Genomic DNA, 24,768 nt, shown 5'->3' with positions numbered 1-24,768 from the left:
CATAAAAAAAACACCCTTTGAATCACTCACTACTTCAGAATCATTCCCCATCCCATCCTTCATGAACTGCGCCTCTGACCATGTTATATACCTGTTAGAATGCCCCTGCCCACTCCAATACGTGGGCAGAACCATACAATCATTCAGGGAAAGGGTCAATACCCACCGAAGCAAAGTAAAAATAGGCTTCCAACAACATAGTGTCTCAAGACACTTTAAAAACCATCATGGATGCAATTTTAAATTAGCCAAATTTTGCATGATCGAACAGATTCCCAAAAATCATCATGACCGAGCGAACCAACTCACCAGAAGAGAAAACTTTTGGATCTATAAATTAAACACGATGTGTCCATACGGACTCAATGAATCCCTAGAAAGAATCTGAGGATGCCCCCATCTAGTCCAGACATACAGATCCACCTAACACCAGTCTTAATTAGACGCTCCAACCGCACATTACGATCCCCTAAGACAGTGATGGGCAACCTTTTGAGCTTGGTGTGTCAAAATTCGCCAAAAAAATTAGCATAACTCGGGTGCTGTGTCACCTTTAGGAAAAACCTAATTTTGTAATAACATGTCCAGCAGCGGCCTCCCCTTATTAATAACATGTCCAGCAGCGGCCTCCCCTTATTAATAACATGTCCAGCAGCGGCCTCCCCTTATTAATAACATGTCCAGCAGCGGCCTCCCCTTATTAATAACATGTCCAGCAGCGGCCTCCCCTTATTAATAACATGTCCAGCAGCGGCCTCCCCTTATTACTAAAATACCCCTAGCGGCCTCCCTTTAAATATAATATAATAATAAACTTACATACTTACCCAGTGATGTCTTCTTCCCTGCAGCTTTACTGCAGGTCTGACGATAATGGCGGCTCGGCTCCTCCAGGTTGCACCGCGCGCCTCGGGTCACGTGACTGACGTGACCTGACTTCAGGTCGCCTCAGTTACGTGACGAGCAGCGCGCATTGCAGCCTGGAGGAGCCGGAGGAGTTGCAGAAGGTGGGCGGACCAACGCGGCGCCAGACAGGTAAGCAGGGGCAGAAACACAGGGACCGGGGCGGGACATTAAGACAGGGGGAGCACATTACACAGGGACAGAAACACAAGGACGGGGGCGGGACATTAACATAGGGGGAGCACATTACACAGGGACAGAAACACAAGGACGGGGGCGGGACATTAACATAGGGGTAGCACATTACACAGGGAGGGGGGCGGACAGCAGGCACTGGGCGGCCGTGTGTCAGCAAAAATGACTACGCATGTCAGTGCTGACACGCGTGTCATAGGTTCGCCATCACTGCCCTAAGACCAACTATACCTCCTGCTCAGGAATAAGACGCATGTTGCGCCTACTCCCAGCTTTCTTACCCGGTCCGTTGGTCCAGCGGCTCACTTACATCACCGCGAACCCTCTACCTTCTTATGCGCATGCGCGCCACTTTTAGGGCGCGTGCGCATAAATCAGCTGGGCCATTTAAACCCGACACCTATCCGACTGAGCAGCCACTCGCGCTGCTGTCGGTCTCGGACACACACCTCCACAGTGAGTATTCCTCTACCCGTCAGCACCTCTAGCTACCCCGGCTCCCACTAACTATTCACCCTACCCTATGCAGGACTGTTTAGCGGCCCTACCAGGCTACAGCCACTGCATCATACAGAGGACAAAAACTACTAACATCCAAGGTCAGTCCCCGCACTCACGTCTAGTGACCATTTACCACAAACGTAAGGGGCTAGCAGCTCATCTACTATCTACTCTAACTACAGCCTCAATATCCTCTCCTGATCCGTGACCCTCAAGCTCCGGCACCACACAGGATCACTCGCTCAGACAGGTCAGTTCTTTCCCCCCCATTTGATTATCAAAACCTACCACATAATCCCCCCTTGTTTTCCACCGACAAACTGACAATGACCAGTACAAGTATCTAATCGTCTATATGATTTACCTATTTATATATCTATTTATTTATGCATTTATATATTTATTTCTTTATCGATTTTTTTTTTTTTAATACTTTGTATATTTTATGTACTTTTATACATCTACGCTTTTTACTCTTCAAATTAAGATTTTAAGACTTGCTCATCCATTGACAATCTACAAATACTCTGTTGCCCCTTGTATCTATGTTACATATGTTTTTTATATGTTAGAAATATTACTATGTTTCGAAAAGCAGCATTGTAAATTTTTAATTCTGTGAACTTTCAGTACCTGGACCTGAAGAAGGGGTATTCCTCCCCGAAACGCGTTGTCCAACCACAACCTACCTATAAACTGATTACTTCTGAGCCAAAAAATATTGTCAAATAAAGTGTTGTATTTGTAATATATTCCTACTGTCTATATGTACCATATTTAGACAGATATTACTACACATGATACCTACTAGACTAACCTAAATGTGAGCAGCGCGACTAAAACAAACTGGTTTTCTTACCTGTAATATATCCAGCAGACAGTATGTGTGAGGGCTCAGAGACAGGTGGGGAAAGAAATACGCCCCCTGCTTGACATGTTGCATTTTGACTTTAAAGTGAAGGAGACCTTATATATGCATTATAATCTTAGAAATAAGGCTCTATTAAGAGCAGAATATCTGGAGACAAAATTTTCATATCAGGGGACATCCTGAAACCTGTGCCCACGAAGTTCGCTACATTTCTGGGCCAGGAACGAACGGACAATATTCGCTAAGGGCTAAACCTCATCCGGATGAACCCCTTAGGAATGCCATTTGTGGCCTGTTCAGCTATACAGATACCACCACGATTCTAGAAGCTGGTAGAAAACACGGAGAGCGGAAATATTTCGAATCGGTGATTACTGTGTCCTGAGATCGCTCCAGCCACCCTGGCCAAGAGGTGTTTGTTTAAATCGTTGTTGGACGCTCTGAGAACCTCTAACACGCCATATCTCTAGCTATACCCTTTCGGTTTGGCCATATCTAAGAGCGTCAAACAGATAGTTATCCACAAGCCAGAAGATTTTTTCTCTGTGATGTCCAGTGATGAAAAACAAGTCTCGAAGAATCAGAAAAGCCTTTAAGGATGGATTGTTCACTCCCTTATAAGAGTGAAGATTGGATAAGGAGAAGATTAGATAAAGATGGAATCAGAAATACAAGTTCTTCTTAGTGGACTATTTTCATCGCCTTTACAAATAACAGGGTATTGTTGGCTCTAACACAGCGTTTAGGGAAGAGGACAGTGTACTACATAAGAGTCTGTGGAATACAATCAAAAGAATTGTCCTTGACCACACATCTAGATCTCTTCCGGGGGGACTTGTGTATAAGCCGAGTTGTGGTTTACATATATATATACTCGAGTATATACGCTGTATTAGTCTGGCCCTCTAAAACCATTCCAATTTCTCATGTGATCCCCATGAGAAAATGAAATGCTTCGGGCTCCTCCACACAGTCCATGCTATGCAATAGTTTTTTTAACTTTTCAATGAGAGAGAAGTTCTCTGCTAAATTTGCATGAAAATCTATAATGAATTTGCTGATTACACGTTGTTTTATAGTGCTTTTTCAGCTTGATTTAGCTGCATATGAAAATGCATGGGCTCTGTACGGTGTGTCCTACACTTTATAGAAATACAACAGATATTTCATCCTGCTCACACATTGCAAAAATATTTCCATGAAAATCTGCGGTGAGAATTTTCTTTTCCCCACAAATATTTTACTCCGATTACCAATCCTTAAGACAGGCCAGTTGTATGGAATTGTGGGTGGTTAAACTTGGACCCTAAATCGATTTATGCTTCTTGTAGTGTACCTGGGCCTGAACCTATACTTTCAATGCAACTAGAGGTAACCATCTGTGTCCACTGTAGAGGTATATTGTGCCCACTGTAAAAGAGAGGTGCCAGCAAATCACAGCTCTGCTTCTATTCAAGTTAATAGGTGCAATTCACTATTATTGCTGCTTCTATACAGTGAATTTTTTTTGCTTTCATCACCATTCAGTATACACCATCGGCTGTCGGACCCTCACTGTTCACATACTGATGCCATAGATTGTAGATGGAGCATGGATATGAAAAATACAAAAGGGCCAGACAATCCCTTTAAATCTAAAGCATGTCAGTGCTCCAGATTTTCACAGCAGATTTCTCCATCTGTGAAACATTTCCCACTTATTATCGACTTATTTATTTCTGGTACATGTAGAAATGATCACTGACCACAAAGTTTTGCCCATTCTTTTCTTAGTTCACCTCTTCTGATGCTCTAAGATTTTATATATTCAGAGTAGATTATGTACTTGGTCTATCCTCTACACTATCTTTAGGGTGTTGTATAATGCTACGAATTGTACTGTAATTTAGTTGTGGTTATTAAGTGCAGAATATGTAGCTATTTAAACCTTTCAAATTATTGAATGATGTCTACAGTATTTGACACCTGTGAATTATTCCTAGGATTGTGTTCTGCTAAAATGACTGTTTTGTTGCTGTTTAGTGAGTTGGCATTGTACTCTAGTGGTAACTTGTGCATATGCCAGACCCCAGATGAATACACGATGTTGTTTTTTATCTTCATGATCGAAGCTCAAATTTCCATTCAGTATTTGTTTTTCAAGCTGTGTGTTTCAGGCTCTATTATAAGGGTTAGGGTAAAAAATTGAAAATCTGCAGATTTATGGAGCTCATGCAAAGTTTCAATTCATTTCTATAATTTCTAGACAGTGGATATCCACAAGGAAAAAGTTGCAAGACGAGAGATTGGTATCTTGACAACTAACAAAAACACTTCTAGAACGCACAAAATTATTGCTCCAGCAAATTTGGAGAGACCTGTTCGCTACATTCGGAAGCCGATTGACTACACAATTCTGGATGACACTGGACATGGAGTGAAGGTATTTATAAAAAAAATGTATTGGACGTGATTCTGATTTGGTTAAAATATATAAATATATTAAAGCAGAGATGTTTAACCAGTTCTAGTCTGAGGCCTGTATTGACAGCCTTAAACTATGCCATAGGGCAGTGATGGCGAACCTTTCAGAGACCGGGTGCCCAAACTACAACCAAAATCTACTTATTTACCATGAAGTGCCAACATGGCATTTCAAGCAGTAACTTATTGCTACCTGTTCTTCAACATCATTCAGTTGTATTGGCTCTCCCAAGGCCATGAATGCAGTTGAAAGAAGGTGGGCAAATTGAGACTATCATTGAAGCTTCTCTCCAGGAAGAATGATGGGTCCGTCAGGATGACCTCCAAAGACAATGCAGTTCTGTCATCACCTTCTCACTTTTCCTGCTGTTTCAAACAGCCAGTGAAGTGTTGCTTTAAAATAGCGCTGAGAGCAGCATCCCTTAAGTTGCTTGGGACTGCAGGAAGATTTGGTGCATGTGGTCCTGTTTGGTGAAATTGGGGCGATGGCCTGAGTGCCCACAGGATGGGCTCCCGAGTGCCACCTCTGGCACCCGTGCCATAGGTTCGCCACCACTGCCATAGGGCATACAGATTGGGTTTTACTATCCTGAGATATCTTTGATTTATCAAAATAGTTTACATGCTAAAAAGGAGTCCATGAAGTAAAGGAGAATTGTCACGAGAATAAGATTTTACCCTGTTAACCCTGCATGTAAATGTAAGGGCTTGCGCAAGGCTATGAAATGGACAAATTGACTCCAATAAACCACTATACAGACGGCCCCATACTTAAGAACACCTGACTTACAGACGATCCCTAGTTACAAACGGAATACTGGATATTAGTAATTTACTGTACTTTAGCCCAAGACTACAATAAACAGCTATAACAGTCATTAAAGGTGTCTGCTATGAAGCTTTATTGTTAATCCTGATTCTTATGACAATCCAACATTTTTAAAATCCAAATGTCACAGAGACCAAAAAAATTATTTTTAGGGCTACAGTTATAAAATATACACTTCCGACTTGCATACAAATTCAACTTAAGAACAAACCTACAGAGCCTATCTTGTACATAAGCCAGGGACTGCCTGTATTCTACACCTATAGTGGTTCTTTCTGGAGTTCCCCGGTATATGGGGTAATCTACCATTCCCGGCTTCTGTGATATGCACAGTTGCACGCCCTGACAACCATGTGTGGCCAAGCCCACTGTCGGGTAGTTTGTGATTGGGCAGATGGGGCTTGGTTGAACACGGTAGCCAGAGTCTGCAGCCATCCACTAATAGTTTTCACATAGATACAGTGCGCTCAGAGGGATCTGTAAGTTGAGATGGCTGATCCGGAAAGCTTCTAGTCTGGAGTGGCAAGTGATATGTTAGGTGAATATAACTTTATTATTTTACAGTGTTGATGGACTGTCACGCGTTTTATGCTTCATATCTTTGAATTATTGCATTTCTTAGCAGTTGGTAAACCTTGTTTTAATCAATGCTTTTATTCATGTTTTTTGACAACATTAAACCTTAGTTGCCTTTTTTTCTTTACTTCTCCTTTTTGCTTCCTTTGTACATTAAGTGGTTGCTCAGATTTAAGGTAAGACTTTCTAGGTGAATTTGTATACTCCATGATCAGTTAGTACGGTATGAATGAAAGGGTACGGATGATTTATACATTTCCCTTCAAACCTTGCCTTCTGCTATGGCTGTTAGCGCTGTAGTTACGCCCCTGTGCTTCAGGGAGATAATAACTTTGCTTACTTAATATTAATGTCAAAGGAAAAATTATAAATAATGTGTTAACATCAGTCAGGAGTAGTCTTCATTTCCTGTAAAAGTGTTAACAATGGGAAGGAATGTTTAGGTTTACAGTGTTCTTAAGCTTCTTTCCTGGGTCACTTACTTTGTAGAAGTTAGTGACATGTTCTTTCCAACCACAGCAGTGTATGAAATATTGTAGAATACCTTTTTATTTAATTTTTTTCTTTGACCATTTTAACTTTTTGGTATTCATGCACTTCACGGTTTCCATGCTGCTTAAAATGGGTGTCCATGACCTTGAATTCATCCAGACCACAAGGGACAACAGCACCGATTCTAAATGATGGGGCATGTCCCTCACAAACCCCCATATCCCATGTTAATATAAAAGTAAAAAGAGCACTCACATGGGTTGCTTACAAATTAAGGGATATATTTTTAGTTGCCATCAATCTTCATGAGTTTGGGCTCACAACAAGATAAGTGGATGCGCTCCCTGTGTAGAGTAGAAAGAAAAAAATAGGCAGCACTCTAACTTTGAAAAAAGTCAAATTGTGAAGGTTTATTCACCCATATAGGGACGTTTCGGTTGAGCAATACCTTTCTCAAGCTTGGGCCTAGGTTTCTTGTAAGTCCTGCTTTTGTAAAGGGGGCTGCCTTTTAAGGAAGCAGAAAGAGGCATTGTTCTTATTTTCCCGCCTTGTAACACATATTTCCCAGAATCCCCTAGTGGGGCATCAATGGCTATAAGTCTCTCACTCAAATAAGTTCCCTACGCTGTACTGAAGAGACCCAACCAGGTTGACATTGCTCCTTCTGGAATAGATAAACTGGTTTGGCTTAATCCCACATCTTGGGCATCTTGTAAGTCATACTTCATGTTAAGGGGGCTGCCTTTTAGGTAGCAAGAGTCATTGTTTTACTTTTTCCACCTTGGAAAACATATTTGTATATTTACAAGGATTTTTAACCACTTTCTTATAAACTCTGGGTTTGCATATTATTTTCTGTTTCAGGGAGTCAAATTGTGCTCAAAAAGAATTAATTTATTGCTAAAGAGATTCTTTATGGAAGGTTTCATTCCCCAACCCCAAGTTTCTGCCAATTTATTTTCTTGTGTTCAGTGAGATTAAGATGGCCAGCACAATCTGCTGATGCACATGTCCAAATCCTAATTCTTTGTTGAGTCTCTTGAATTTGTCATAATGTCAGTTTGTAGCTTTGCCCCCTCTCTAAGCCTATGTCACTTTGTTCAGCCATCACTACTCGTAAGGCAATTTTATTATTCCACTTGTCCTGTCATAAGGAGGAAAGTATACAGAGCTCATTTTGTAGTGCAGACCTTTTTTAGTACTGAAATTGTACTTTTTATTTAGCTCTCATGCATAGGACAGAGTTCAGAGTTCAGCTGCAAACGGGAAAGTTTGTGGCCTGTTTCGGCTGGGCGGTGGCGGTGTTGGGGATGCTGCTCCATAGTACCAGAGGAGCCGCTGCACCTCTGTTAGCATTGAGCAGTATAAATTATAACACAGGTGCTTTTTATATTAAAAATATGTATAAAATCAATATTAACCCCTTACCGACGTATTAATATGTCCTATGTGGGCTGTGGGTGTGTGGAGAGGTATCACAGGCTGATTCCACTCCAAATAAGGTGGGTGTTTGCTGCAACATGCAGCAAAAACCTACCTTCTAAACCTGCGATCGGTGCTAACACTGATAGCAATTCACCACAGGCAGCCATACTGACTGAGATTGTTACTCCCCGTGATGTAATCAGGGAGAAGTTCTGTTACCATGACAGTCTTGGGTCATACAAAGACCCGATGCGGTCTAATTTTAACCAATATTTTACAATGTGCAATTTGCGGAATATAGTATATGTGGAAAATCCTCATATACTATATGGTAGGATCAATCAGACAACATAGGGTTAAAGTACTTTAGGGGGGTCTGAAAAATAGAAAAAGAAAAGGTAAAAAATGTGAAAATAAATTTAAAAGAAAACCCATAAAAATCTAAATCCCCCCCCTTTCGCTATAACTGATATGAAAATAAACAGTAAAAATCATAAACATGTTAGGTATCGCGTAGTTTCAAAATGATCTATCGAAATATAATAACGGTTATTCCCGGTTTTTAACCTTGTAACTGAAAATGGCATTCAAAGTCGAAAATGCCATCATTTTAACATTTTGCAACATATAAAAATGATCAAATGATAATGATCAAAAGGTCATACAATCAATTGGTACAATCAATCATACAAACAAATGGTAGCTTTGAGAACGTCAAGTCATCTCGCAAAAAAATTACACCACACAGCTCCGTACACTGAAGTAGGAAAAAGTTACTAGTGCCAGAAGATGTCAAAATGAAGAATTTTTTTATTGATTTAATTTTTGTAAATGTATGAAAATATTATAAAACCTATATAAATTTAATATCCCCTTGATACCGTACCGACCGAAAGAATAAAGGCGATCTGTCATTTGGGGCGCAAAGTGAAATCCGTAGAAACCAAGCCCACAAGAAAATTGCACATTTTTTCACCAATTTCATTGCGTTTGGATTTTTTTTCCAGCTTTCCATTACAGGCCATGAAATATTAAGTACTGTGACTATGTGAAATTTTTTATGAACCTTGGGTGGGTTCACACAATTTTTGGCCCCCTATTTACATCAATATAGAGTGGGGGTTTCATTATTATACTAGATCGGCAGAAATCTCAGAAAATACATTGTAATGTGGAATAGGAAGGAAACCTGTTGCCAAGATTGGGGGGGGGGGGGGTCACAATTTAGTAAAACTCATGGCAACAAATCTGTATAATCTATTGGGATAATCTGAGCTTCAGAGTGTTCTTCATCACTGAATATAGAAACTCTTGGAAGGTAATGGTCACCTTATGAAGAAATAGCTGGCTTAGGGTGCTTGTAAATCTATGCAAAAGTGTTCTCCTTCAGATGGAAGAAACTGGCTGCAACATATCACCTGGAAGACCTGAACCCTACTGGAGGGATACACTGTACGGTGCTGTCTTTTGATTGATTTCCCTTCTGTCTGACAAAGAGAACTAGTATTCTCAAAAGCTCACCCTCAATTATATGTTTTTAGTAAATATGGAAGATATGGACCACATCAGATATTAGCCACATTAGTCGCATTTGTATGTCTACCTTGACCCGAGTGAATGTGATGACTTCTGGCTTATGTTCTTTTATGTATTGCAGTTGATGTTCTCTTTAAGCAATGACTAGTGGCTGGTCAGCAGGATCTGTTTCCCTTCTCAAAATGATTATTTTGCAATGATTTCCATCCATAACGAATTTTTATTTTTTGAGTTTTCATGGTTAGAACATATGTACCATTCCTTTTTCTTATTTATTGACTATACTATAAATTTTTGCTACAACCTGTGAAACTACATGAAGTGCATGAAAAGATCATATTCCATTGATTCAACCTCCATTTATTTTCCTTGTCTATTAGTTTCTTTAGAGAGAGTGCGTTTCTCTAATGAGTTTCATTATCACCTTTTTTTTTTTTTTATAACTAAGAACCTTTCCTATTGACATGTTATGTTCCCTTGGCCAATGTCTTTTTGCTTTGTACAGGTTAGCACACAGAACATGAAGATGGGAGGTTTGCCACGTACTACACCACCAACTCAGAAACCACCCAGCCCACCAATGACTGGCAAAGGAACCCTTGGGTAATTATTTACTTGTAGTAGAACAGTAAGCCCAGAACACTGTACCTTTCCCAGCATATTGTAAGGTAGACATTATAACTCTTATTTAAGAAAAGTGTCTTGGTTTTCATTGTACATCATAAACATCGACTTTTAGTTTTAAAGAATGTGCCATCATCTATTACTATGATTTTGTATTTCCACTAATGGTACAACACATATGCATGGCATTGTTTTAGTGTAACTATTCCTCATTCCAAGTACAAAAGGAAGAACCTGCTTCACAGTCACAATAAGTGGTATAACACCTAGACTGTTTAATAAAGGGGTGGGCTAGGATTTAGTATTGTTCATGGTGTGCTGGCATCCAGCACTTATAACTTGTTTTCTGCCTTGTAAACACCCGGTTAAAAGCAGTTGGCATTGTGCTCCTGTATCAATGGTAGCTGAGACTACAGATGCAACCTATTCCCCATTATTGGCACACCAAGACAGTTTTCAACTGGTTTGGGAGAAGCCGCCCATATTCCTCCTTCCCTTCACTTAGTTGAAAGGGACTCTACCACCAGGAGGAAGGATTGTAAACCAACCACCCTTACATGCTGGGGTGTAGCCCCCTCTGGCAGGATCTGCTCTTATTTTAGCTTCTTGTGACCCTGTTTTTATAAAAAAGGATATAGAAATTATGAGTTTAGTGCCTCTGGGATCATTTAGCATCCATGGAGCTCAGAGTCCCTGAAACTCATTTGCATAATGTCTACAACAGATCCTGCCAGATGGGCTGCACACCAGCATGTAAGTGTGCTTGGTTTACAATCCTTCCTCCTGCTGGTAGATGTCCTTTTAAGTTCTGCCTTTTACAAAACAACAAAATGGGAGGTAAACTATTGAATCTTTTGGCACATTACTTCTGCATCAGTAGTATCTTATACTGCTTACTGAAAAGTAGGAGAGAAAATGGTAATCTGCCATCAGCATCAAGCATGATAAACCAGGGACACTTACTCGTAGATCCATTTAAAAAATGTAAACTTGTCTATACATACGCCAATAAATTAATAATCCTGACTCCAGTGAGAAAAGGTTAGGACTAAATTAATAGTATCTCATATATAGCCCCAGACAAATCTGCCCCACGTGTATCGCATTTCACGTAGGCTCCCACAGGGGATCCCTTAAGGGGACCTGTCACCAGTGACCTACTCACAGGCGCTTGTGCGGGAAGTTTGAACATATTATCAGTGATGTGGAGCTAGGGACCATGTGGAGGGACGGATTCACGAGTCAGAGCGGCCAGAGGAGGTGGGGTAGCATGTCTGCATCCATGGACTCTCCTGCCTCCTTGTCCGGAGACCTAGAAGAAAACCAAAAGAATAATAGTCATTTTTGGACAAATGAAGCAACACTAGGAACCCACAGTAATAGCATTTGGACACCTTTACAGACTTGTATATGGTACTACTTTGAATAGGCCACTGGTGACGGGTTCCCTTTAAGGTTTTCACCTCTTAGTGTAATGGCAAAGCAGAATACATTATACGGTCTGACAAAATCAAAGGAAACCTGGAAAGTAAAAAACTTTTTCCATAAAGTGTTTATATATTTCCGCAGTGGGATGTTTGCTTGTCTTTTATGTTTCCTTTTGACATCACTTATAAAATAATTTGTTGATTGTGTTTTGCACAGTTTCAGCAGTCTTTGTGGACAATCCGTTCATCAGATCATTGTCACCATCATCTACCACTACTTATTCTATGGCAGGTCCTTTCTTTGAAGTACTCCCCCTACCCCCTTTTTAAATGTGCAATCTCAAATATGTATGTTGCCTGCCTTCTCAACCAATGCTCTGCAAGTTGTGTAGCAGTGAAGGGGTTAAAACAATTGGCCGATATTCTTCATCCTGGGGATTTATTGGTTCTTCAAAATTGTATATGACTGGGAGCACATAAAAACCCCACATGTGAAGAAGACAGGGGTTCCCAGTAAAGAAGACTTTATCCTTCTGTCCCAGCTATTTGGGATGACGTTTGGAAGTTTATTTTTTTTATTTATTTTTGTTTTTCTTGAAGGCGACATTCACCCTATCGCACATTGGAGCCTGTGCGGCCCCCTGTCGTACCAAATGACTATGTTCCCAGTCCCACACGTAACATGGCTCCCTCACAGCAACAGAGCCCTGTTAGAACAGCTTCAGTCAACCAGAGGAACCGCACATACAGGTATATGTAAGCCATATGAGAGATGGTGGCAAATTCCAAGTAAGATGCTCAGTTCAACTAGGAAGAAAATGTACAATAAAAAAATGTACAAACCTAGAGATTGGGCATGGGGCTAAGTTTTCTTTACATTTTTCTGGTCACTTTCTTTGAGCAGTCCTACTGTAATATAGTATATGCTATATACTGCTCATCTGCACAGTGGTAAAAAATACGGTAGTCCAAAAATTTGCATTTGTGCCACACTATATTGGCTTTATTTCTTTAAGAAAAAATAAAACCTTTTCTTGAACTCCTTCACTACTACAGAGCATCAGGAAGTTTTCTGGCCACTGCCTGTGCTTCAAAAAATGTTCTGTGACCGATGTTTTTTCATGTTTTTTGTGTGTTTTATGTTAAACCTTCAGTACTTGATGCCATGCAGGTCTGTTCCTTTGGGGTCATTATATGTCTGTCTTGTTCCAAAAGCATGTAATTTCAATATGTAATCTTTCTTATACAGATTGTTAAAAACCTTAATAGCAGTTACACTTGTAAATGTCTATCATGTTTTGAGCAATTGACAATATATATTAATGGGGATATGACCTGCAGCTCTTCAACCCCACAGGCTAGTGTTTTCATCTCCATTTATAATATGGCCTGTCCACAGATCAGTTCCATTCAGATAAATGGGGCTGAGCTGCAATACCAAGAACAACATCCGTACAATGTGTAGCAATGAGGCCGCATTGCTTGTCCAAACCTATGCAGTCTTTTCAAACAGTGGATAACAGAAGACCCATCACCCCCCTCTCTGAGGCTCCTGTGGCATAGAACAATCGGTTATTGGCAATACAGTTGCATTGTGGTGTATTATATGAGCAATCAGGCCCCCTAGGGTTCAATAGTATAACATTTTTAAAGAAAGTTCAAACAAATTGGCCCACTTTCCTTGGAATGAAAAACAAAATAATTAATATATTTGCTTCTGAAAATATGCAGGCTTTTAATATACACTGAAGATCAAAATTAGAGAGCAATGTATAATTACTTGATTTTTTTTAGAAACATTGTAATCTCCATTGATCAAAAGTTTTTTTTTTTTGTAAGGGGCATACCATGCCACTAGAAAAGTGCTATAACTAAACTATATCAACCGAAAACCTTTATTTTGCATTGACTGTAGTACAGTCATAGAGAAAGATTATAATATCCTTCTGAAGGGGAAAATAAGTCGCCAATCATAGTGTACAGGCCTTTACTTTGACTTCCGCACATTTGCAGGCTATAGGACCTCACTAGTCTCTCACACTGCTCTGCTGTCATTTTAGTCAACTTGTCTTCCAGTCTTCCACAATTCTGTGACTTATTGTGGGTCTAACTATTGTTGGTCATAACCTTATCACAAAGGATTTCTAGAGGTTTTCCGTTGGATGTAGATCAGGACTGGACTGGCCAGTTTATTGTTTTAATGTTTTCTGTTATAAGGAACTGCTTTACCTGTTTTGCTATGCGACATGGGGCATGGAAATTTCTGGGTCATTGAGTGAAGAACGTAAGGAAGGAACCACGTGTTGCTAAGAAGGTTCTAATACACATTTGCATTCACGCCATTTAGCTGCTCCTGTTACAGAAAACATTATCCAATACACAAAACTTCTTCCACCACCTTTCACTGACTTCTTTACACACTTTAGGTTCAGTCTTTCCCCAGTTTGTTGACCAACATATTGTTTCCTTTCAAACCCAAATAATTTAAAGTTTTCTTTCATCACTAAAATTAACTGTGGACCGCTTCTCCTCTGTCAACACAACAAGGAGAGTCTAACCTTTCTGCTAAGGAGAGGTTTGATCACTGCAGTGTGGGATTACAGTCCAAATGCTCTTTAACATCAAGACTCTTTATATTGAGACCGATCCTTACCCTGTTCAGTGCTAAACTGGTGAGAAATTCCAGCTGCAGTGCTGAAAAGATTGCCAATAGAGATTCTCCGCATTATTCTGTCCTCTCTTGCATTTGAGCTTCGAGGGCGACCTGCCTTCTTGGGGGATTGGGGGGAATGAGTTTGATGTTGTAAAGGTACAACATTTTAGAAATCACAGACTTGGAAGAACTATCTTCTCTTGCTAAGGCGGACCGTGTCCTCCCCCTTTGGCCTTTACTCGGACAACCTGCTGCTGGAGGTTTTCAGTCACTTTGGAAAGGTATGTCATTTTTACAAATTTAGTGCAAACTGGAAAGTTCGGCTGCCAGTTTACTCCTCTCTGCCTGCCCGCTGGCTTTAAAAGTCAGCTGGTGCAGATCCGGAGTCTGCAGCGACTGGGTCTGTTATTATCTGTTCTCCCTTCTCCACTCCTCACAGCATTGCGCTAAAGTCGTGTGATGCAGAGAGGAGCAGAGACTCGGCGGTCACATGAACACTGGGTCTAAAGGGGTTAATCACAGCTGCTGGGTCTAATTAGACCCACTACAGCTCTGATCAACATCAGCAGTCACAGGTGGGCGTTTCCCCCTTTAACTGGGGCTCTTATCTTGACCTTATGGGGAATATATAAAGTAAATACACACATACACAAAAAATATTCATAAATACATTTGCATTCCCCATATAATAATAAAAAAAAAAAATCTGCCGTTATGCTACAAAAACATTGTCATAGTCGCCCCGTTTGCCCAAGACATATACTTATTATATATCAAAATGACCAAAACAAAATAGGGAATTCATTAATAATGTTCATTTTGAATCAATTTGAACATTAAAATAAATTATGTACTTTAAATGACAAAAAGACTTTTTTTTTCCACTTTTAACCCCCAAATAAAACTGAAAATGAAAAAAATCTTTAAAGTTGTATTATGTTTTAACTTGCTCTATTTGTCCTGAAAAAAAACACTGCCTGAAAAAAAAAAAAAAAAAGTTATGGCCCTTAATCTGATGTGTGCGAAAATTTGCAAAAAATTTCAGGCCACATCACTAAGAGGTTAAATAGGATTTGTCAGATAATTAAGGAAATTAGCTATAGGCACCAGATTACTACCAATAAATTGCAAGTATCTAAAAGTGTTCTCTGATTTTTATCTGTGTTCGAATTTACATTTTTATTCTTTGCTTTAGAATACATACAATTTATGAATAAGCTTAAAATACCGCTATTTAACTCATGTCTGGCCATATTCACATAAGACTACACAATGACCTTGACAGTGGTGTTCTCTGATTTTGATCTGCAGTGTACACAAATGATACTCCCGTGCCATGAACGTCATAACAGAAAATAGTCCTATCCACAGGGTAGGCCATTAACAGACGATCAGTGCGGTTACCCCACCCTTGCTTATCAGTAATGTCCACTAAATTTTCTGAAAACACTCACGAGAGTTTAACAATTATTTATTTTCTACTTAATCCAAGCAATATGTATGGCTCATTTCTAACCGTAATATTGGAGGCTGTCTTAACACAGATCTGAGGGAACAAATCTGCAATTTTAATAGGAAACATGGAGTTGTTATGTCTTCTTCAGATTTGTAAAGTATTTGGGTTATTTTAGTTATTACTGTTAATAATCTATATTCTTTACAGGCTCTTGAATAGGAATTAATTCATGCTGTCTCTATTGGCAGCTATTAGGCTACACCAGTGGCAGTGCCTGATTGTATTCCAAGTTTCACCATACTTGAATACTCAAAATCAGTGGGCTGGTGTGTTTACAACTATTACTGAATATTAAAAGACTTTTATATTCTGCATTTTCAATCCACTTTGCTTTCTGTTTTCTAACAGTTTGCTTTGACGCACTTCTCACACTTCTATACCTCCATAGAAATTTGAGAAGCTCTATAAAATGTCAGAGAAACCTATCTTTTCTTGAAAGAGCGAGAGCAAAGATGGTGTAATATATCTCATCAGAGAAAAGTGCATCTTTTTCACATAATTGTCATATTGGTGATATTTTAGCATTGTGTCTGTAGTTACAGCAGGCAGCCTATTACAGTTATTTTTGTCCTTCCTATGCTCTATTCCCAAGCTAAAATGTAATAAAGGTAATAAAGTTATGTACATATTAACTTTGCATTTACTTCTTGTAGCAGCAGTGGAAGCAGTGGCAGCAGCCACCCTAGTAGTCGGAGCAGTAGTCGAGAGAACAGTGGAAGTGGTAGTGTGGGTGTTCCCATTGCTGTCCCCACTCCATCTCCTCCAAGTGTCTTTCCAGGTAAGTCTTGAATGAAGTGTAGTATAATGTGTATTATTCTGCCTTGTTGGAAATATATGTGATTCTTCCATCCAAAATTGAAAATATATCTCTTGATTCGGTAAATTCTCACCAATATGATGGATTTTCTAATGTCCAGTCTCTCTTGTTGGCTATTGCTGACCAAGAAAGTATGTAGTTTCAGCAGTATTTTACCATCAAGAATATACAGGGGAAACTAGAGCGCTTCTGGATGCAGTGTTGTACTCCAGCTAGCTTTTAATGATTCCCTGTTAGGAAACAAGGTTGTGACCTAGAATAGACCAGTCAAAATGATATTTTCATATTTTAGTGGAATTATCCTTTCCAATCCTATCTACTGAGGATGCAAAAGTAAAGCTGCTTTCTTTCATTTGCTATTTCTACGGGTTTGTGGATTCACTTTTTCATGGCAACATTAATTCTAATGATAGTGTTTTTATTTATCTTAAATAAATGATTCTATTGATTCCTGCTGGTATGTTTTGCCATTATGGACTCAGAAACATAAGAGACAATTGGTGATAATATTGCATCTTGGAAAGGAAGAAGTCAATAGTTTTTACTATAAGACAAATCTAGGATGCTGAATAGGATTATTTTACCGCATAAAATAGATAGTCCATAGACCTCCCGGACCCCTGGAGCTCAGCTTTATGTTGTTGTCTGAGATGAGTGATTGGATCTGTTGTGACTTTACTGGAAAACATTTTATATTCTGTGTGTAATTTATAGTTTTTTGCAAGAGTCACAAAACACCTTTTCGCTCAGTTTCTCTGTACTATCTTTCTATTTTTCCAGTGTGAGCTTTGTTTACGTTTGAGCATATGAAAAAGCACCACCACAAATTATTGCCAACTGATATAAGATGTTCTCCCTAATAAAATATATTCCTGGCATAAGTAAAAAAAACACTTTCCGATTCCTATGGCAGAACAAATCTTAAAGTGTAACTGTCATTTCAGATGTGTTGGGGGGGGGGGGGGTGTGTGAACATTTTCTCCAATATACTACAATAATAAATTCTGTTTCGTTTGTAAAGAAACAGGCTTCCCCCTAAGTAACAGTGTTACTACTGTGTTGTCAAGGCTGTCTGTCTACCAGGCTGAAGTAGGGACTCTCTTGCCTCTGTTTACACAGCTAAGAGCAGTGAGTGTTAACCCTTCCTACTCTCTTCCTGTCTGTAGTATGCTATGAGCATTATTTTTAAACGTCAAGCTGTATGTTTGTTGGGAAATAATCCTCACTGCCCAGAGCTGTGTATACACATACACGGAGATGTCCGCTCATATTCAGCCTCCATAGACACACTCTGTACAAGCTGAATATGAGCGGACATCTCCGTGTATGTGTTTACACAGCTCTGGGCAGTGAGGATTATTTCCCAACAAACATACAGCTTGACGTTTAAAAATAATGTTCATACGAATCTCAATAATAGGGAACATTGCAGCCTGTTTCTTTACAAACTAAGCAGAATTGCTTAATACATTTTATTAGAAATATATTCACAATATCCCCCCACCTTAATAAATATTATCTTTAATGATAGTTATGCTTTAAACTGTGGACTTCCCCTCTGCATGGCTTTCATCTGGGTTTGACTGTGAATGATAGCAATACCTATTTCTCTATACTAAATTCCTAACACTGAGCTTCATGAAAGCATTTCTTATCCCACCTAACATGCTTTCTGTATTAACTTCACATCTTCCTCTCTCCACATAGCCCCTGCTGGCTCAGCTGGCACTCCTCCCATCCCTGTTACCTCCACTCCTGCCCCTATCCCTCATACTCCTGCTGCTCCCCCTTCCTCCTCAACTACCCCAGATGCTGCTGCAGGAGCCCAAACCCCTGCTGATGGTTTCACCTCTCCAACTCCCCCCGCTGTTTCCTCTGCTCCTTCTTCAGGTGAGTGTGTGAATGTCTCTAACAGTGTCTGGTGAAGTGAAGCGCAGTGAAGCGAGGTGTCAGCTTTACTGTAACATGAATGCACATTTGCATGCGAGAATGTGTTTACACAGTGACTTTATTCTGTGCTTTGAAACGCATAACAATTCTGTTCTTCCTATTACACTTTGCTTTATGTAGAAGTAGATTGTAGTGTTTTATAGGTTTGCAGTACAGTATCTCGATAAGATCTACTGCAAACACAAAAACCACTGTCAAAAAATTGCAATTACCGGTTGCTTTATTTTTTTTTTCCTCATGTTGCCTCACAAAAATGATATAAAATGTGGTATAAAATCTGTATGTGCCTAGGAAGTGCACTGATAAAGGCTATCCAGTTGTGCAAAGGCAGAAGCCCATTCCTTGAACAGAATACTCAATGTGGAGAACATAAAAAAGGCATATGTTACGTACCCTCTTGAAGATTCAAATTTCTTTGTTTGTTGCCCAATTCCATGATAAACCTTTGGGATGAAAATGCGCACAATACCTCTTAATAAACACCTTGTTGAACTCTTATGTCAGTTTAGCACTCAAAGGCAATTCTGACCTAAATAGGTTCTTCAACATGTACATGGGAAATTTTTGTGGACATTTTAAAAAAATCATTTTCAATATCCTAAAATGTTGAAAAAGCTTGTTTTAAAAAACAATGTGAATAGAATCAGTTACAGGGAAGAGAAACTATTGGGGGAATTTCTCATCAACCGGTGCTTGTGCACTGTGCATAGAAGCACTGATAAATCTCCCCCTATTTTTCTATAAAGCAAATAATTTATAACTTTGGAATGGTAATATTTTTTCCATGAATAACCACGATAAACATTGACCTAAATTTAGCACTGTCATGAAAACACAGTTTCGCAATAAAATTTCACGCTGTTCAATATTATTAGAGGGGTGGTCGAATTTCATCAAATTAATGTTATTGTTTGTATAATGAAAAGTTATAAACTTACACAATATTCCAATATACTTTCGGTATCAATTACTCAGTTTTCTAGATCTCTGCTTGCTGTCATTTTGTAGACCAGCATTCAATAGAACTATGACAATGCTGTGCACCCTCCACTTATCAATTCACAAGTTTAATATTTCGGTCACTGCGGTTTCTGCCCTTTGTGAGGCTGCATTCACACATTGGGGCACATTTACTTACCCTTACGAGTCGCGATCCCCGATCCGGACTTTCCGACAATGATGCACTGTGCCGCGATCCACGTAGATCCTGCGGTCGATATCCTGCATGTGTCGCTCCCCGCTCAGTTCCTGGAGCTCACCTTCTTCTTCCTGGTGCATGTAAGTGCTTGGCTTGCAACACAAATTTAAATGTTAAATCCTGCGTTTAGTCCCAATCCGTTGGCAAACCGCCCTCCCCCCCCCTGATTTCTGTCGTGTGAAAGCCGGCGCAATAGCGACACGATCCCCGAAAATGCGGCCGCAGCACCCTTGGTAAATAAGCCCCATTATGTTTGTAAACGCAATTCAGGTGTAAACACAATTTTGTTTTCATTGTATTTACGTAACGGAACATGTGAACACAGGCTTAAGCCCCGTACAGTTGTCACATAATGCTGATGCCAGTCAGTCGGATATACACATATAGGGGGAGTTATCAGTAGTGTCTCCGAGCAGAGATGTTCTAGTTGCTCATGGCAATTAATCAAAACTCGGCTTTCATTTTCTTTTTATGAAAAAAACACTAAAATGGGCTTCATGGATCATCTTCTAGTTCTTGTGATCATATAAAACCAATGTTCTGTGTAGTTTCAGTCCATTTCCCCATCACCAGGACTTTAAGGTAAACAATTTGGGCAACATTAGACACTGGGTTTTGGGCAATCACATAAAAGAACCTATCACCGTCAGTAAAAGTTTACTTTTCTTCATTTTGAGATATTCCTTTGTAGCCAAATCACAGGGGAACTGTGTTGCACTTCTTTAGTTTAGTTCTTTATTTGTGAAATTATGCTTTGCTCAGTTTCATCTACTATATCTTCCCTGCACAATGTAACTCTTTAATTCTTCAGTTATCGGTCATTCTTAAGAAGGTGTTTTTGCTAACGTACAGCTAGTTAGTAATGTCTAAGATATGTGGATAATTGACCTTCTGTTCTGTTCTTCAGGTCATCCTGCTCAGTTCTACAGTATGAACAGACCAGTGTCTCGGCACACTCCGCCAGCCATAGGAGGCTCTCTTCCATATCGCCGTCCTCCATCAATGACTTCACAGCCAAGCCTTCAGAACCAGATTAATGGAGGACCTTTTTATAGCCAAAATCCAGGTATGAAGGTGCCGTTAAAGGTTAGAATAATTTATTTTGTTGTATTTGTATAAATACTCCTTACTCAAAGTTTAGAGGTTATCGTTAAGTTGTCACATGTGTTTAGCCTTATAGAAACTTTAAATTAATAGTTTTTTAAAAAATATAAAGTTCCCATATTATAAAGCTTTCTGTATCATTTCAGCATGAATTGTTGGAAGTTTAGATAGCTTTGATTAGAGATTGTTGACTTGTAGAAAGGATACTCTATAAAAGCTGTATGTTGGATAACACAACAATTCCTTTTTCGAAGAATTAACAGATTAGGTTATTAGTAGAACATGGGTCGGCTGCTGAACTCGTGGAACCATTGAGAACCATGTGATCAGCAGCTACTGTCCAGCTCCTTCCTCTAAGTTATCTGAATATTACAACTATACAAAGTCACAGGGACTTCATGTTTTAGGGTTACAAAATCTCCAAACGCTAAGCCTAAGTATTGCAATGTATGGCCTCTGTTACGGAGTGTTAAAAAAAGAAGGGTCTTTTCTATTCATCTGATTAAACAATCAGATGACTTTTATAATAATCCAAAGTGTCTTCTGTGCTCCTCTGGAGTCTGTTTTTCTAGACATTGTGATGTGAGCCATGTTTAAATCTAGTGAGAACTCTATCCATGTAGATATGCATTACTCATATTCCTAAGCCATCCGTAGCTATTTTAGATCTGCTGTCCAAATGTTTATTTCTTAAATCATTACCTTCATGTTTAAAGACGTTTTTCCAAATATCACAAGTTTTACGACACTACAAGAATAGATTGAGTATAAAGTATCATTTCTCAAAAGCTACAGGATTCCTACGCCTATTTTTAGGTTTTTAAACAATTCAGGTATTGTTATTGACTACAGTATGAAGAAGAAATTGTGCTTTCAGAGGGGTTTATGTGGGTGATCTCTTTTTTTTTTTTTTTTAACCAATTTTGGTGACATTGATTTAGTGTAATTGAGTCCAATGGAGATTACAGAAAAAATGGCATACCCCAAAAACTAAACAAAAATTAAATAAAATATATATATACAGGCGGTCCCCTACTTAAGAACAGTCGACTTGCATACGACCCCTAGTTACAAATGGACCTCTGGATATCTTTAATTAATTGTACTTTAGTCGTAGGCTGTAACAGTTATCAAATGTGTCTGTAATGAAGCTTTAGTGTTAATATTGATTCTTATGACAACCCAACATTTTTAAAATCCAATTGTCACAGAGACCAAAAAAGTTCTGGCTGGGATTACAATGATAAAACCTACAGACCCTATCTTGTATGTAACCCGGGGACTGCCTGTATACAGGCGGTCCCCTACTTAAGGACACCCGACTTACAGACAACCCATAGTTACAGACGGACCCCTCTGCCCACTGTGACCTCTGGTGTAGCTCTCTGGATGCTTTACTTTAGTCCCAGACTGCTGTAAGATGTCTATAATGAAGCTTTATTGATAATTCTTGGTCCAATTACACCAAAAATTTTGAAACTCCAATTGTCACTGGGGCAAAAGAAAAAAAATTGTCTAGAACTTCCATTATAAAATATACAGTTTCGACTTACATACAAATTCAACTTAAGAACAAACCTCCAGACCCTATCTTGTATGTAACCCGGGGACTACCTGTATATATATTTGGCAGGTTCTGTTACTCCATCCGTTATTAATAGCGGATTAAATAATGAACAGTCTGCATCCTTTTTTTACCCTCTATTAATAATGGATGTGAAACTAAAGGTTTATGAGGAATGGAAGACCTTTTCATCTTATGATTTTAATTTCTTTTACAGTCTTCTTAGATGAAGAGTGCAAGTGTGAATTGGGCCTTAATTAAATTCTGAAATTTCATGGAAACTATTTTAATATGATCAAGGGATATGATGTTTCTTCCTGCCCCACTTTGCATGATTGGTAGGTGGCTCCTTAAACAGTGGGGGAGACCTGTCAATTTAGCAGAGGTTAGCATTATTTTGTTAGTCGTTCTTTCTCTCTTGCTACCAAGAAGCTTGTCAGAGTTTCACGTTGCTCATGGTTGTGACTCGCTTCACTTAAAGGGTACCTCATCAGTTGTCTATTATGTGAACATGAGGATTAACTGGTTCTGGTGTGACTGTAATCCTTTCTCTAGGAGCTCTTCACTCTATAGCCTGTCTGTAAATCTGCCGATCCTTATGTATGCTGGTAAATGGAGACCTTGCTCACATCTCTATGAGCTTCTGTCCCATCTTACTAACAAGAAAGAATACAGCAGAGATTTCAGAGTGAAAAGCAGATTGGAAGGGATGATAAAAGCCAAAGAAACTAGAGGAAGAATCAGTCTTTGATATGAAATACTATATCACAAAGCTTATTGTGATTCATTGAAAGTTTGGTGAAGGATCCTACACGGAACTTGATCTTTACAGGCAAACACGTCTCAATTGTATCTTTCTCTGTGTCAAGATAGAGTTTCAGGTTAATGATATTGATTACCTAACCATATTATGGGCCATCGCCGGCAGCCACGTGAATGTGCTAGTTCCATTGTCGGGGACAGCCATACACAGCTGTGTGGGTATAAGATGCCTACTGATCTGATATTGATTGATCATCAATAACAATAACCCGTAAAGTGTTCTTGAGCTGTACTTCTTCACAGTTTGTGACCCTTGCTTGACTAAAGTGAAAAATAAAAAAAACAAAATTCCATTTTTTGGTGAGATTACATATACTGACTCTTTCTCACTGATCCTGTTTCGACAGCTTGTATTATGATCTCTCTACATTCACTTCTTCATTTGGCAGATGCCTGTGTGTTTTTCATTAGGAGGGTTTTTTGTCAGAGATATGCCAAGTTAAATATTACTTGTATGTATGTATTCTTGACTCTGGATTTGTTGTCTTTAAGCTTACCTTTACATTTGGCATGCATTTGGCATGCTTTTTTATCTTTCGCCAGTCACCAAGGAAATGGTTTGTTCCCTAAAATTGCTTGTGTAATATGACAGAGGTAGCATTCCCTCTGCACATGGTCAATAGTGAATTAAACTCCTGATGAAATCTCAGTAGGGCATGTTATCCCGTTGATGAATGTCATGATCCTCCCTCACCTTGTTGTTCTGCATGTGCACTGTGATATGAATGAATCTGTGTGAATTATATGTTAAGTGTACACAAAGTTCACAACCCCCTAAACTGTAAAGTCAATTTTTGTTATTCATTTCACCTTAAGAGCCTAGAGATCGGATAGGCAGAATCTGTTACCATTTCTAGACATGGCTTAAAGTAAACCTACATGCAGCTTGTTATAGAGCAGGATCAGCTTAGTGAACTTTTTTTGAATGTATCTATAGATATCGCTGTTAATCAAGCAGATTTAGATGAATAAATTACAAGCTATACTGGAACACTAACAAAACTTTAAAACAATGCAGCTGTATAACTTGCTGCCTATAGGCTGCACTCCAAATGTAGAATTTGAACAATTAAGCCCCTATTTAATTATTGTGTTGATCCTCTCCTTGTACACAATGTATGATACATTGTTCCTTCTCTGTAGATCTCAGTGCTTTGCATGTTTTTAATTAAAAAAATGTAAAGCCCCAGTACGTTTGCCCCTGGGTAGTTACCTGGAGGGCTAAATGGAATATAAAGATTTCTGTCCCTGCTGTGAGATTTTTTTTTTAGCTAGTTTTTAGTATTATTGTAAAAAAAGGCT

At 39.1% G+C, this 24,768-nt stretch overlaps 1 protein-coding gene across 28 annotated transcripts in view; it reads left to right on the top strand.

The window, feature by feature from the left end:
* ABI2 (abl interactor 2) overlaps positions 1-24,768 on the top strand; it is a 64,702-nt gene that overhangs the window by 19,582 nt on the left and 20,352 nt on the right. For 2 of the 28 annotated variants that reach the window (XM_072121109.1, XM_072121112.1), the window contains exons 3-9: positions 4,716-4,892; positions 6,497-6,514; positions 10,297-10,394; positions 12,443-12,592; positions 16,668-16,789; positions 18,536-18,718; positions 20,884-21,042. In XM_072121109.1, coding sequence (XP_071977210.1) covers positions 4,716-4,892; positions 6,497-6,514; positions 10,297-10,394; positions 12,443-12,592; positions 16,668-16,789; positions 18,536-18,718; positions 20,884-21,042 — 907 coding nt within the window. Of the gene's footprint in view, positions 1-4,715; positions 4,893-6,496; positions 6,515-10,296; positions 10,395-12,442; positions 12,593-16,664; positions 16,790-18,535; positions 18,719-20,883; positions 21,043-24,768 lie in introns of all 28 variants that reach the window. The other 26 variants (XM_072121107.1, XM_072121111.1, XM_072121115.1 and 23 more) reach the window with 14 other exon arrangements.

Source organism: Engystomops pustulosus, chromosome 8 (assembly GCF_040894005.1).
Source record: "Engystomops pustulosus chromosome 8, aEngPut4.maternal, whole genome shotgun sequence".
NCBI classification, from domain to species: domain Eukaryota; kingdom Metazoa; phylum Chordata; class Amphibia; order Anura; family Leptodactylidae; genus Engystomops; species Engystomops pustulosus.
This window is presented reverse-complemented; position numbering and strand designations above follow the sequence as displayed.